General features: G+C 46.0%; 1 protein-coding gene across 2 annotated transcripts; it reads right to left on the reverse strand.

The window, feature by feature from the left end:
- Window positions 1–2887: 2887 nt before the first annotated feature.
- Window positions 2888–6453, reverse strand: LOC106837682 (granzyme B-like). 2 transcript variants are annotated; one of them, XM_070504177.1, is made up of 5 exons: window positions 6178–6453; window positions 4965–5112; window positions 4310–4445; window positions 3845–4105; window positions 2888–3187 (listed from the first exon to the last, which is right to left on the reverse strand). In XM_070504177.1, exons 1-5 carry the CDS (start codon window positions 6230–6232, stop codon window positions 3044–3046), a joined length of 744 nt encoding a protein of 247 aa, XP_070360278.1. In that variant the 5' UTR covers window positions 6233–6453; the 3' UTR covers window positions 2888–3043. The 2 variants fall into 2 exon arrangements, with proteins under 2 accessions (XP_070360278.1, XP_070360279.1); XM_070504178.1 differs by having other exon boundaries at window positions 5025–5112; window positions 6178–6360.
- Between the last annotated feature and the right edge of the window lie 6605 nt (window positions 6454–13058).

The following is a 13058-nucleotide window of genomic DNA, read 5'->3' on the forward strand; positions in this document are numbered from 1 at the left end:
AGGAAGGCAGAGCCACCCCAAGAGAGGATCCCAAAAGAAATTAGCAAGATCTCACATTTCTTTGGGCCTCTCTCCCCCAGGAGCTGGCCTGGTGGTTCTCTCCCTGCCATCCCGGGACCCAGCTCTTCTGGTGGGTCTGGAGGGAAGGAAGGGAGATGGGGGTGGATTTGGGTGAGTAGAGGCATTTCCTTGAGGTCATTCCAGAGATCTTTTATTGATTTCTATTTAAATTTTCATTACAGAGGTACTTGAGGAACAGAAGGATTGTTTCCTCAAAGGCAGGGGTGGGGCAGGGGACACTTCCACAGACAAAGGAGATTTGAAGGAATCACCATGATTAGGGTGCTGACCCACCCCCATCCAAATGTGCCCCTGAGCAGACTTCAGCTCACCAAGCGAGGTGTTGGAATCCTTGTCACAGAATGCCTGCACAGCAGCCCAGAGGTTTTCTCTCCAGGGAGGGGTCTGAGCAGAAGCTCAGCTCTTGTTCAGGGATGCCAGGAAGTCATCACAGGGCAGGGGTTAGACCACATGTCAGGGCTCTTGCTGGCCTGGCTGTCAGGGTGCCTGGGCTCAGTCCAGGCTCTGTTCTAACTCTGTGGTCCCTTCAGTGGGACACTGCCCCCTCCTGGGACTGTGTCCCTCCCTCATCTCTCACAGGAGGAAGACCTGCAGCACGGTCCTCAAACTTGTGTCAAAACCACAGAACCATTTCCTCAAAGTACATGTTACAGTGAAACTAAATATGCATGTGGCTGGGCAACTTTTCAGATACTAGTTTTCTTTTGCTTTCAGCATTTTATTATCTGTCTTTTTCCATCAAGGAGCCAGGTTCTTAGTATGTCTTCGAAGCAGAGATATTTTTTCAGCTCCAGATCAGAAGCTGTGTGTCCTCACTGCTCTGCGCTTGTCAAAGTGCCCACAGTCAGGAAGAGATTGTGTTGCTGCCTGGTTTGTGCACAACAAGGTGGGAAAGGCCATGCCTGTGAGGGTTACATGATGCCAGAATATGTACCCCTTTGGTGAGAGGGTAGTGCTGTGTGGGTTTGGAGCAGGAGCTCAGAGCTGGAACCAATGCTCAGTTCCCAGGTCCTGCCCCATATGAGCAGCAAGCCCTTGGAGAGATGGCTGCTGGGAGTGTTTCCTGAGCTGAGCCCAAGACAGGGAGATCCTCATTCAGCAAATGATCCCGTACTCTACGTGGGGGCTCCAAGTCAAATACCTCCTAAAATTGAAAAATAGGATGGTCTGGAAACTATGGATGTAGCAGTAACAACAGTTGCCTAAGAGGAGAGGCCTTTCTCCAGTTTTCCAGACCGTGTGAACCTCCCTGAATCTGGTTTGATTCTGCGCAGGCAGGAGGTACAGTAACCACAGGGATCATGTTTCCGGCCAGTCCAGTTGGATGGGTGTTTAAAGTCTGACTCTAGTTGCCTTCAAGCAAGTATGTAATGCAGTTTTTCCTATGATCTGAAGCTGTACAATGACATTCCTACCTCTGACTTTAAAGGCAAATGAAGGTAAGGCTGCCCTCGCTGCCCTTCTCCCTCCCTACGGGCTGTCCTCTCCTCTAGGTGCAGAGGATGCTCCAGTGGACAGAGTGTGGGGACTTCACCCCTAGAAACTACTGACTGCTGTCATTTCCAAATCCCATGCCTGCTGTTCTAGAGTCACATGTGCTCACACTCACACGTGACCAGCAAAGAAACAGAATGCAAATACTTTATTCCTCTGGATTTACCACGAGATCTAGGCCATGTGCACTCGTGAGGAGGGAGAGAGGTTTACATGATTTGGGTGAAACTCCCACTGTCAGTGTCCCTCAGGTTCAGATGACAGAGTCTGTGTTAGGTCCACTGTGCATCCCCAGTGCTGGGCACTTAGGAGCTCAATCAGGGTGTGTTTGTTTATTGATGGAAAAGTGGTCCTTTCCAATCCTACTGCAGAGGGTAGGGCTAACTCAAAAGGCTGAGACAGCCCTAGGTGGCCAGTGAGGGGTCTTAGCCTAGAGGTCAGCAGTGAGTAAGAGGGACAAGCTGAAAGGGACTCTGGCTATCAAGTGACCAGATGGCCAATGCACCCTGAGCACTTCGGGGGACACTGGGCTGGATGTGAGGGGTTGAGCTGACCTTGCCAGGTGAGAGATGGGGCAGGGGCTCTGGAGAGACAGTCTGCCTGCTGTGTCCTCCATGGACCCCGCCTTCTGCCAGCACAAGCCCGGTCCTTGTTCCACTCTCTGCTAGGTCATGAGCTAGGCTGGCATCTCAGGGCAGAGGCCCTGCTGGAACCACACAGAGCTCTGGGTGTCTTAGGCAGGAGGGCTATAAGGAAGGGGCCAGCTCAGATCAGGCTTGTTTGGAGTGGACAGGAGTTGGTGGACTCTGAGAACTCTCTGTGGAAAGCAGGGATGGAGAAGAAGGGGCAGCCAGAAGACTGGAGGGCAAGCTGGGCCCCAAGGTCACAGGAGGACAGGGAGGAGATTCAGGCTGGGTGAGAACGAGGAGCTTCTCCAGAGACCCACCCTGACTCTGCGCCAGCTTCTGGCTGTGGGAGAGAAATGTCCTGCTCAGTTTGCTTCTCCCCTCCCCAGTGTGGGTGGCTGTGATGTTGAGCTGCAGCCCCAGGCTTGCCTGCTTGGTGTCCGGGACATATGGTGTCATCCCCCTTCCTCTCTGCCATCTAACACAGGGAAGGAAGTAAGAAGTTCACCCTGAGCCCCAGGACCAGAGAGGTTCATGTTTTCTCCTGATGGTGCTCAGCGTCAGCCCTAGCAGAAGGGCAGACCCAGAGAAAGATGAGGGTCAGAAGTAGCTGGGTAACAGCTTTTCTTGATGTTTGGGGGAGGTGGTGGTGGGAGGGGGAAGAGGAAGAAGCAGAAATCAACAGATTTTTGCCATCGGCCTTTTAAGCACAGAGTAGGTGCCTGTGACTGAGGGTCAGTGAACAAACAAGAAACCCGCTCTTCCCACTCAGCTAAGAGACATTTATTTAGTTACGGTGTTGTTGTGGATCAGCTCCAGAGAAGATAAGCTGATTCTCCCAGTTAGAGGCTTTTCATGGTTTTCTTTATCCAGGGCAGGAAACTCGAGACTTTGGTGAAGGCCCGTGGAGGTGTCCCATTGTTTCGTCCATAGGAGACAATGCCCTGGATCACGTTCTTACACACGAGAGGGCCCCCAGAGTCCCCCTGTGGACAGAGAGCAGGGAGGATTGAGTCTGTGCTCCCCCAGGTCCTGCCTACCTGCATCCCAAGCACACTCTCAGTGAAGGCCGCCTGGCGTGGCCTCCATGTGGGAGATCAGAGAGCAGGGCAGGCCCCTGCGGGCTCCTCAGCTGCCCAGTCCTGACCCTGGACATTGTCCCAGCTTCATTTCACTCAGGGGGCAGCTCCCTCTCCTCCACCAGGTCCCGGATCCTCTCCCATGAGGGCGCTGTGGGACTGTTATTCGGTCTACCATTTAAGGACATGGAAGCAGGAAGGTGGGGCTGACACTCAGCATGCAGGGTAAGCCATTTAACCAAGATGGGAGCCAGCTCTGAGGAGGTACCTGGTTTGACTGCTGCACACCCAGGGAGCAGTTTTCTAATACGTGTGCCCAGCGTGGGGCAGAGTGTTGCAAATTCATCTTCCGGATGGAGTACCATGTTTGGATGCATCTCAGGCCCCGGGTAGGCTCCCAGAAGGCCTGTGACTCCCCACTCTGGCTGTTCCCCCCTTCTCTTCCCGGGAGAAAGATCAGAGTCTAGGGGGTGAAGGTGTTCCTACTATTTGGATCTGCAGCTCCCAGATCTTCCCCAAACACCCCTCTCTCCAGAGCCGAGCTAGACAGATGCCCAGTCTCACCTTAAAGGAAGACTTCTTTTCCTTTGGGTCCCCCACGCACAGCTGAGTGGTACTATTGTAATAATTGCGTAAGTAAGATTCACACTCCCGGTCCTGCTGCACAGTCAGCTCCACCTCCTGCAGCGTGTCTGAGAAGCTGCCCATCGGGGCGACTCTCCCCCATCCGGCCACTCTGCACACCTGTCGCGGCCTCACCTGGGCCTTGGCCCTGGGCAGGCTTATGGTCCTCACAGCTGCAGTCAGCTTGGCCTTTCTCTCCAGCTGATGACAGAGGCAAGAAAGTCCAGCTAAGCCACTGGCCTCCTGGGCCTGGACACCGCGATGAGGCTGCACTGACTTCCCTCTCCCCTGAGCCACAGGGACTAGTCAGGTGGCCGGGATGGGAAGGAGGGAAGGGACAGGTCCCAGTGGGAGGGGAAACAATCTGGACCCAGGAGAGTAAGAGCAGAGGGGAGGTTCCCTTACCTTTAGTAACATGATGTCATTGGAGTAGTTCTTAGGGTTATAGTCTGGGTGTGGGATGGCTGCTTTCACAGAGAAATTCTGCTGGGTTGTCTCCTGCTTCTCGATGTCGTGGGCCCCCAGAGTCACCTTGAAAGAGCTGCACAGAAAGCAGAGTGGAGATGTAGGGGGACCTGGAGTGAAAGGAGATCCAGCCCAGGAGACATGAAGGGCAGGGCAGGCCTGGAGCTTGGGGAAATCCAAACAACCAGAGGACTGTGCACTGAGTGACTCTGTCCCTTGTGTTTCTCAATGACATTGAGGGTAGGTCACCTAGAAGTTTTCTCTTGCACTCTGGCAATATTGTGAAAATAATCTGAGTTTGCATTTTGACCCTAATGCATGATTTCATCCTCAACAGAGGCTTTATTTGGCCAGTGTGGCCTCTCTGCTCAACTCGGCCTATTGTTCTCATCTCTGATCCTCTGATCACAAAGCTTACCTGTCCTATTTCTCACTTGCAGTCACCCAGTCATGCTCTCAGATGGCTCCTCTCATGAGCTCTCATGGCCTTGAGTTCCCAGGAGCCGGGTGAGTTCCCCCAGGTTGCAGCCCTTGGGCAGAGGACAGGGGTCCCTGTAGGAGTCTTAGGAGGTGCCAGTTACCTGTGGCCCCTCACCTTCCCCGGCAGTGAGCAGCCGTCAGAACAAAGTCCTGTCGCACGAGGACACCGCCGCACCTGTGCTTTTTCTCTCCAACCAGAAATTGAACCAATGCCATGTAGGGACGGGAGTGTGGCCTGGCCTCATGTCCTCCGATGATCTCCCCTGAAGGAAAAATCTTATCTGCTTGTGTGCACCCAGTGAGTCCATCAGTCATGCATTAGCTTGACTGCTCAGTACTGCTGGGCATCTGGGAGCCTGGGATGGCCTGGAGTTGAGAGGGGCAAGAGTGGGGCTCCCTCTAGAAAAAGGAAGAAGACAGGCTTGGCCTGTGAATCTGTCTTCCACAGATAATTTGAGGAAAACATATGCGTCTTAAAGACAGCAAAGTGCTAGAGGCTCCTGAAAATTCCTCTCCTGACTTTGCTTTGTTTCAAGAGCCTTTGTAAGGCCCTGTTGTCCTGTGATGTCTGGGGTGGTGCTGCTTTCCAGTGGCCAGGACTTAAGTTTAGGGATCTAGATGTTGTCATAGCCTGTTTCCCATGGCCTGACACATAGTGGGGGCCCAAAGTTGTTTGTTGGCTGCATGAAGGAATGGCTCCCAATGGGCCTGAAGGAGAGTTTGTAGGGCCAGTGCTTATGGGATTCTGGAAAGCAGAGAAGTTCAGGTCTTCAAACAGTGGCTCCATCCTGGAAAGAAGGGAGCTGCTAAAGACCTGGGAAGAAAAGCAGAGCTGGAGAAGGGACTGAGGGGCCTTGGGACTGAGCAAGGCATCAGCAGTCCTCTGGGGACAGTGGTCCCACCAACTCCGGGGTCTGCAGAGCTCTAGACTTCTCTCCTAAGCAGACACTGAGGGGAGCATCTGTCATCCCAGACCTGGAAGCCAGGCCCACTCTGCCCTCTGCAGGGGAATTCATTATTTTCTCTTTTCTAGTTTCCCTTCCTCTGCCATGCACTTCCAGTTAAGTTCCACTTTGCAGATGGCAAACGTAGGGCCCAGGGAGGGAATAGCACCCACTGACTCTTCTTGAGAACAGCCTCCTGCCCTGCCATTCCTGCTGGTAGCTTATTCAGTGTCATACTTGGGATTCTGAGATGGGACAGGAGCTGGGATTCAGAATGTTGCTGGTGGATGGATGGATCAGGGATGTGCAGAAGGGGCAGGAGACCTGTGCCCACTGTGTTTGGGGGGAGGGGTTGGGCATCTGATGGCGGGGATGGTCACTCACCTGCCTCTGCCCCAGGGGACAGTAAAAACGCCAGCAGGAGCAGGAGAGGCTGCATCTTTCCAGGAAGATTGCCCAGGTTGGAGAGGCTGGTGCTTCCTCCTTGCTCTCTTTTATCCCTGAGGAGAGGAAGGAGATACAGTTGGGCTCAGTGACCTCAAGTCCCCGTGTGGTGTGTGGTGCTTCATCAGAGACGGCTTTCTATGAAACCTTCCCCGCCCCCACTCTTTCTGCCTGATGACATCCTCTGGGTGGTTGTGTGATAATCAAGCAGTGACCACATCAGAACCCACAGTGGATGACTCAGGGCGGAACAATTGTTCCAGCCTAGAGCAGGAACCCAAGGGTACAAAGTGGAGACTGTGGGCTGTGGTATCGGCCAGTAGAGGTATTGGAGCCCCAGAAACCTGAGTCCCCAGTGATAGAACCACCAATGCCTCATTTCCATGTTGCTAAGTCCATCAGGATGATTTCTTCAGCAGATATGTGTTTGAGTCCTTCTCTGTGCCATGACCAAACATATTGGAGATGTGTCTCCTTCTTTTAGAGAGCTGTCTGTCTGGTGGAGGAGACGGAAGCATCAGTCATCAGAGCACAGCATGGGAAGGACCGTAGTAGAGGGATGCACAAGATGAGAAGAAAGCATGGCCACCATCTACCAAATCCATGTAGCAACCCATTCATCAGCACAGCTTCCTTCTTAGGGGATTTTTAACATCTCTTTTTAAATTACAAATGCTCAGAGTGATAGAGTCCATGTCTCTTGTCCATGTTTTAACAAAAGCGCTGCACTTGAACTTTATTGGCCTAAATTAACAAATCTTTATGACCCTAGGAATTGAACCCACTAATTGAGTTAAGCCTAGGTCAGTTTCCTTTGGGTAGGCTGGAGTCATTCCCACCCAAACCACATGGACTAAGACTGGGAAAGGGCTGAGTCCCCAAAGGAAGTTCAGATGACTAAATTGCTGATACCGTGTGAAGTGAGAAAGCTTACCAGGCAACCAAAGACCAATCATTATCCTTTCAGTATTCTGTGTTCTCCATCGAGCGAGCCACACTTCTGATGGAGCCGGCCCAGCACATCATAGACTCACATTTGCTCAACAAACTCTGCCGATGAGCTCGCTATGATGGAAATGAAGGACTGTTGTTTCTAAACAGCCCAAGCCCAATCCTGTTCAGAGAACAACTAAGCATATCTGAGAGGTTAGGGCCTGGTGATTTAATTTCCCTCTTTACATTTTCTGTACTTTACAATTTTTCTATGAAGAATATTCTGTATCAAAATACATGATTCCAGTGTAAATATTCCTCTTATCATACCAAATACATTTATCAAACCTCTACCTCTTTGTTCCTAGCTTACCCAGTAGTAAACATTTTAAAAATAAAATCACTTTTCTGATTATAGTGGTGATAAATGTTCGTTAAGAAAATTTGGAAAGTAGAAAGGAACAATGCCACTCCTTTTCCTCTCACCAGCAGACAGCCTGTTACTATGAGCAGTGCGTTTTAAATACTTGGGATCATATTATATACACAGTACAGTTTTCTTTTATCCTCATTTAACTCTACAATTTAAGCATGTTCCTCATGCTCTTAAAAATCTCTAGTCAATATCACTACACTATTTATTTCCCACATACTAAAGAATTCAACATGCAACTATTTCCTAACATTGTTGGAAAATTTTAAAAATAATTTAAGCAAAGAGGAAACAATTAAAATTACCTCATTTCCCATCACTCATTGATAATCATCTTTAATGTCTTGAAGTATGATCTAACATATTTTTCTCTCGTGTGTATGCGTATTTTTTAAAACTCAAAGGGAGTTATACTAAACATAAATCTATGACCCTTTATTAAAAATAGAGGTGAAATTCACATAACATACAGTTAACTGTTTTAAAGTATAACTCAGTGGCATTTAGTGCATTCAAAATATTGTGCAACTACCACCTCTCCCTAGTTTTGAAACTTTTTCATCACCCAGAAGAACAACCAACCATACTGGGTAAGCTGTGGCTCCACAACACAGTGAGTACCGAATCACTTTCCCTCCTCCCTCTCCCAGCCCCGGCTATGGATTTACATATTCTGGATACTTCATATAAAAGGAATCAAGTGGTATTTGACCTGTTGTATCTGGGTTCTTTCACTTAGCATAATGATTTTGAGGTCCATCCAGCTGTGGCATGTATCAGTATTCATTCTTTTTATAGATAAATAATATTCCTTTGTATACTTATACTACAATTTATCCATTCATCTGTGGGTAGACATATGGGTTTTTCCCACCTTTTGGTATTATGACTAATGCTGCTATAAATATTTGTGTATAAATTTCCATGTGGATCATGTGTTTTCCTTTCTCTTGGATACACACCTAGGAGTGGCACTTCTAGGTCATATGGTAATCCTATGTTTACATTTTTGAGGAGCCACCAAACTTTTTCCCTCAGTGGTTGCACCATTTTACATTCCCACCAGCAATGTACAAGGCTTCCCATTTGTCCACATCTTCGCCAACACTTGTGATTTTTCTTTCTTTCTTTTTGATTATTGCCATTCAGGTTGTTATGAAGTGATATGTCACTGTGGTTTTGATTTACATTTCCTTAATAATTAACGATGTTTGTGTCTTTTCCTTTTTTTGCTGGTCATTTGTATATCTTGGGAAAATGTCAGTTCAAGTCCTTTGCTCATTTCTTAATTGAGTTCTTTGTCTTTTTCTTGTTGCGCTGTAAGAGTTCTTTATATATCCTGGATACTCAACCCTTATCAGATGCATGATTCGTAAACATTTCCTCCCATTCTGTAGACTGTCTTTTCACTTTAGTGATACTACCTTTAGTACACAAAACTTTCTATTTTTTATGCAATCCAATTTATCGATTTTACCTTTTGTTGCTTGTACTTTTGGTTTCAAATCTAAGAATCTAGCATCAAATAAGAGGTCACGAAGATTTTCTCTATGTTTTCTTATAAGAGTTTTATGTTTTAAGCTGTTATATTTAGGCTGTTGATCCATTTTGAATTAATTATTGTATATGGAGTCAGGTAGGGATCCAACAACATTCTTTCCATGTAGTAATCACGTTGTACCAGTGCCATTTATTGAAGATATTATTCTTTCCCCACTGAATGGTCTTGGCACCCTTGTCAAAAATCAGTTGGCCATAGATGTTCAGGTTTGTTACTCGGTTCGCAATTCTATTCTATTGGTCTACATGTCTATCCTTATGCAGTACCACACTGTTTTCGATTTCTGTCACTTTGTAGTAAGATTGTTTTTTGGAGGAAGATTAGCCCTGAGCTAACATCCGCTGCCAATCCTCCCCCTTTTTGCTGAGGAAGACTGGCCCTGAGCTAACATCCATGCCCATCTTCCTCTACTTTATACATGGGATGCCTACCACATCATGGCTTGACAAGTGGTGTGTGGGTCCGCACCTGGGATCTGAATTGGTAAACCCCAGGACACAGAAGCAGAACATGCAAACTTAACCACCGCGCCACTGGGCTGGCTCCAGCTTTGTAGTAAGTTTTGAAACCAAGAAGTATGAGTCCTCCAACTTTGTTTTTCTTTTTCAATGTTGTTTTGGCTATTTGGGGCCCCTTGAAATTCCATATGTATTTTAGAATTGGCTTTTCCAGTTCAGCAAAAACGGCCTTTGGAATTTTGATAGAGATGACATTGACTCTGCAGATGGCTTTGAGGAGTATTGCTGTCTTAACACTGTATGTCTTCCAGTCCATGAACGTGGGATGTCTTTCTATTTAGTTAGTCCTTCAATTTTTTCCTGCAATGTTTTGTAGTTTTCAACATATGATTTGTTCACCTCCCTGGTTAAATTTATTCCTAAATATTTTATTCTTTTAGATGCTATTGTAAATGGATTAGTTTTCTTAATTTCCTTTTTGTATTGTTCATTGCTGGTATATAGAAACGCAAGTGATCTTCTACCCTGCACAATTTTTAATATATTTATTAACTCCTATTCAGTTCCACTCCCTTTTATGTTGTTAATGTCACATATTCCATTTTTATACATGTGTGCCCATAAGTTTTACAATTATTGCTTGATGCACTTGTTATTTGATAACTATTTATTATGCATTTATGTATTTTAAACCATATAGGAAACAAAAAGAAGATTTACAAAACCAGAATAGACTAATACTACCTTTCATATTTATCTTTGTAGTTATTTTTAGCAGAGATCTTTTTTACTTCATTTGGATTCAAGTTGCCATCTAATGCCCTTGTTTCAGGCTGGAGGACTCCCTTTAGCATCTCTCGTAGGGCAGGTCTACTAATGATGAATTCCCTTAGCTTTTGTTTATCTGGGGATATCAGTATTTCTCCATTTTTTTGCAGGGCAATTTCAACAGATATAGAATTCTGGGTTGACAGGCTTTTTTTCCCTTTCATCACTTTAAATAAATCATCCCACTGCCTCCTGGCCTCCATGATTTCTGATGAGAAATTGACAATCTTACTGTGAATCATCTGTCCATGATAAGTCACTTCTTCTTGCTGCTTTCTGGATTTACTCTTTGTCTTTGTCATTTGACGGTTTGACTATAGTGTATCTTAGTGTGGATCTCTGAGTTTATCCTCCTTGAAATTTGTTGAGCTTCTTGGATTTGCATACTTCTATGTTTCATCAGATTTAGGAAGTTTTGGGCCATTATTTCTTCAAATATTTTTTTTTTTCTGATTCTTTCCTTTTTCTCCTTCTGGGACTCCCATAATGCATCTGTTAGTATTCTGGATAGTTTCGCATGGGTCCCTTAGGCTCTGCTCATTTTCTTCATTCTTTTTTTCTTTCTGCTCCTCAGACTGGATTCTTTCCTTTGCCCTGAAAGTTCATTGATTCTTTCTTCTGCCTGGTCAATCTATTGTTGAATCTCTCTAGTGGAATTTCCATTAAATCTATTGTACTTTTAAGCTTCAAAATTACAATTTGTAAATATCTATGGATATTATCTACTTTTTCATACATTGTTCTTGATTACTTAAGTTCCTTTAATAGTTTCCTTTAGTTCTTTGATTATTTTAAAGACAGTCAATTTACATTTTGTCTTATGTAAACAATGTCTGGGCTTCTCTAAATGTTTTCTGTCATTTTATTTTTATCCCCCTGTGAATGGATCATATTCTTTTGTTTCTTTGTATTTGCAATTTTCCAATGAAAACTGGGAATTTTGCATATTGTAATGTGATAGCTCTGGAAATAATGGTGTCCCCTTGCCCCTGGAATTGGTTATATTGCTTGTGAATTGGTACAGTCATCCATTTGATTAGTGACCCTTCCAAATTTTTTTGCAAGGACTATGTTCCTTGCTTGTGTGGTCACTGGAGTCTCTGTTACCTTATCTCTATGTAGTTGTGTCTGAGAAAGCTGCTTCAATCTCTGTCAAGACAAGAAGCAGAGAAATATTTCAGAATACACTTCATGGCTTCATGTTGTGTTTGAAGTCTCAAGTAAAAAGTCAGTCCCTTGATAAGGCATGACGGTGTCAACAGAGCACGACACTATGGAACCTTGATGTTCTCTGTGTCTGGGCTGTTGTGGGTCATTCTCCTGACTTGAAGCTAGAAAACTTCAGGGCTTTATGTCCACTCCAGTCCAAGATGCCTCTCCTCGGAATTGCTAGAGCTCCCATAATTTCATTAATCACTCCCTTGCTTTAGTATATTTGGAAAGCACCAGCTCCTCACACAGGAAGGAGAGGTTAGAGGAGGACATGAAACCTCTGAGTCTCAGGACCTGCCCTTTCCCACCACCCTCATTCCTGGCCCTCACCCAACTTGGGTTGGTTGTTTAACAGTGAGGCTAGGGCCCTGAACATAGCCACCTTGACAGGATAGACTGATCTTCCTAAGAATGCAGAGAGTGGGAAATTCAAGGAAAATTTTCTTTTAACCTCAATGGCTAGTCAAATGGCCAAGGTCACGGAGGAACATCCTCCCAAATCCAGAAGCAGTAATACAGATTTAAGGGAGTGGAATGCTTACTGAGGTGGCAGACAAGTGGAAAAGGGTATAATACAGGTGCCTTCCTAGAAAGAATCCTACCTGGAAGAAGCCTCAGTGGAGAGACTAAATTTCTTCTCAGATTTGACCAAATAGAGACCAACTAAAAGATGGGGAAAAGCATTTGTGACTTGTAATTTTAAGAAGCTGGATTGAAGTGAAAGTTGATAATAAAAATATACCTAGAGGGGCTGGCCCCGTGGTCGAGTGGTTAAGTTTGCGCGCTCCGCTGCAGGCGGCCCAGTGTTTCGTTGGTTCGGATCCTGGGCGCGGACATGGCACTGCTCATCAGACCACGCTGAGGCAGCGTCCCACATGCCACAACCAGAAGAATCCACAACGAAGAGTGCACAACTATGTACCGGGGGGCTTTGGGGAGAAAAGGGAAAAAATAAAATCTTTAAAAAAAAAAAAAAAGTATACCTAGAAAAGAAGATATGATTCTTCAGTTTGTCAAACAAATGAGACAATAATATCCAATGTCATAATGTCGGCTGATATTTATTGATCACCAACCACAGATCCTCATCCCACCATCTGAGTTCCTACCGATGTTTCTTCCATTTCACAAATGAGAAAGCTAAGACGTTGAGGAGGTAAGAGACTTGTTCCACATGACTCAGCTCATGAGAATGGAGGGGGACTTGGGATTAGAATGCAGGGATCTGATTCCAAAGTCTGGGATCTTGCCCACACCTCTACAAGCTTAACCCTATCATATAGAGTTCAAGGAATCCGGGGGAAATTTAAGCAGGTGCTGAGGAGTAAAAGTTTCTATCTATATCTTTAATATGTGACTCTAGTTCTCTTAGAAAAGAAAGATTCCTCAGTGTCCA

Source organism: Equus asinus, chromosome 2, assembly GCF_041296235.1.
Source record: "Equus asinus isolate D_3611 breed Donkey chromosome 2, EquAss-T2T_v2, whole genome shotgun sequence".
NCBI lineage: Eukaryota > Metazoa > Chordata > Mammalia > Perissodactyla > Equidae > Equus > Equus asinus.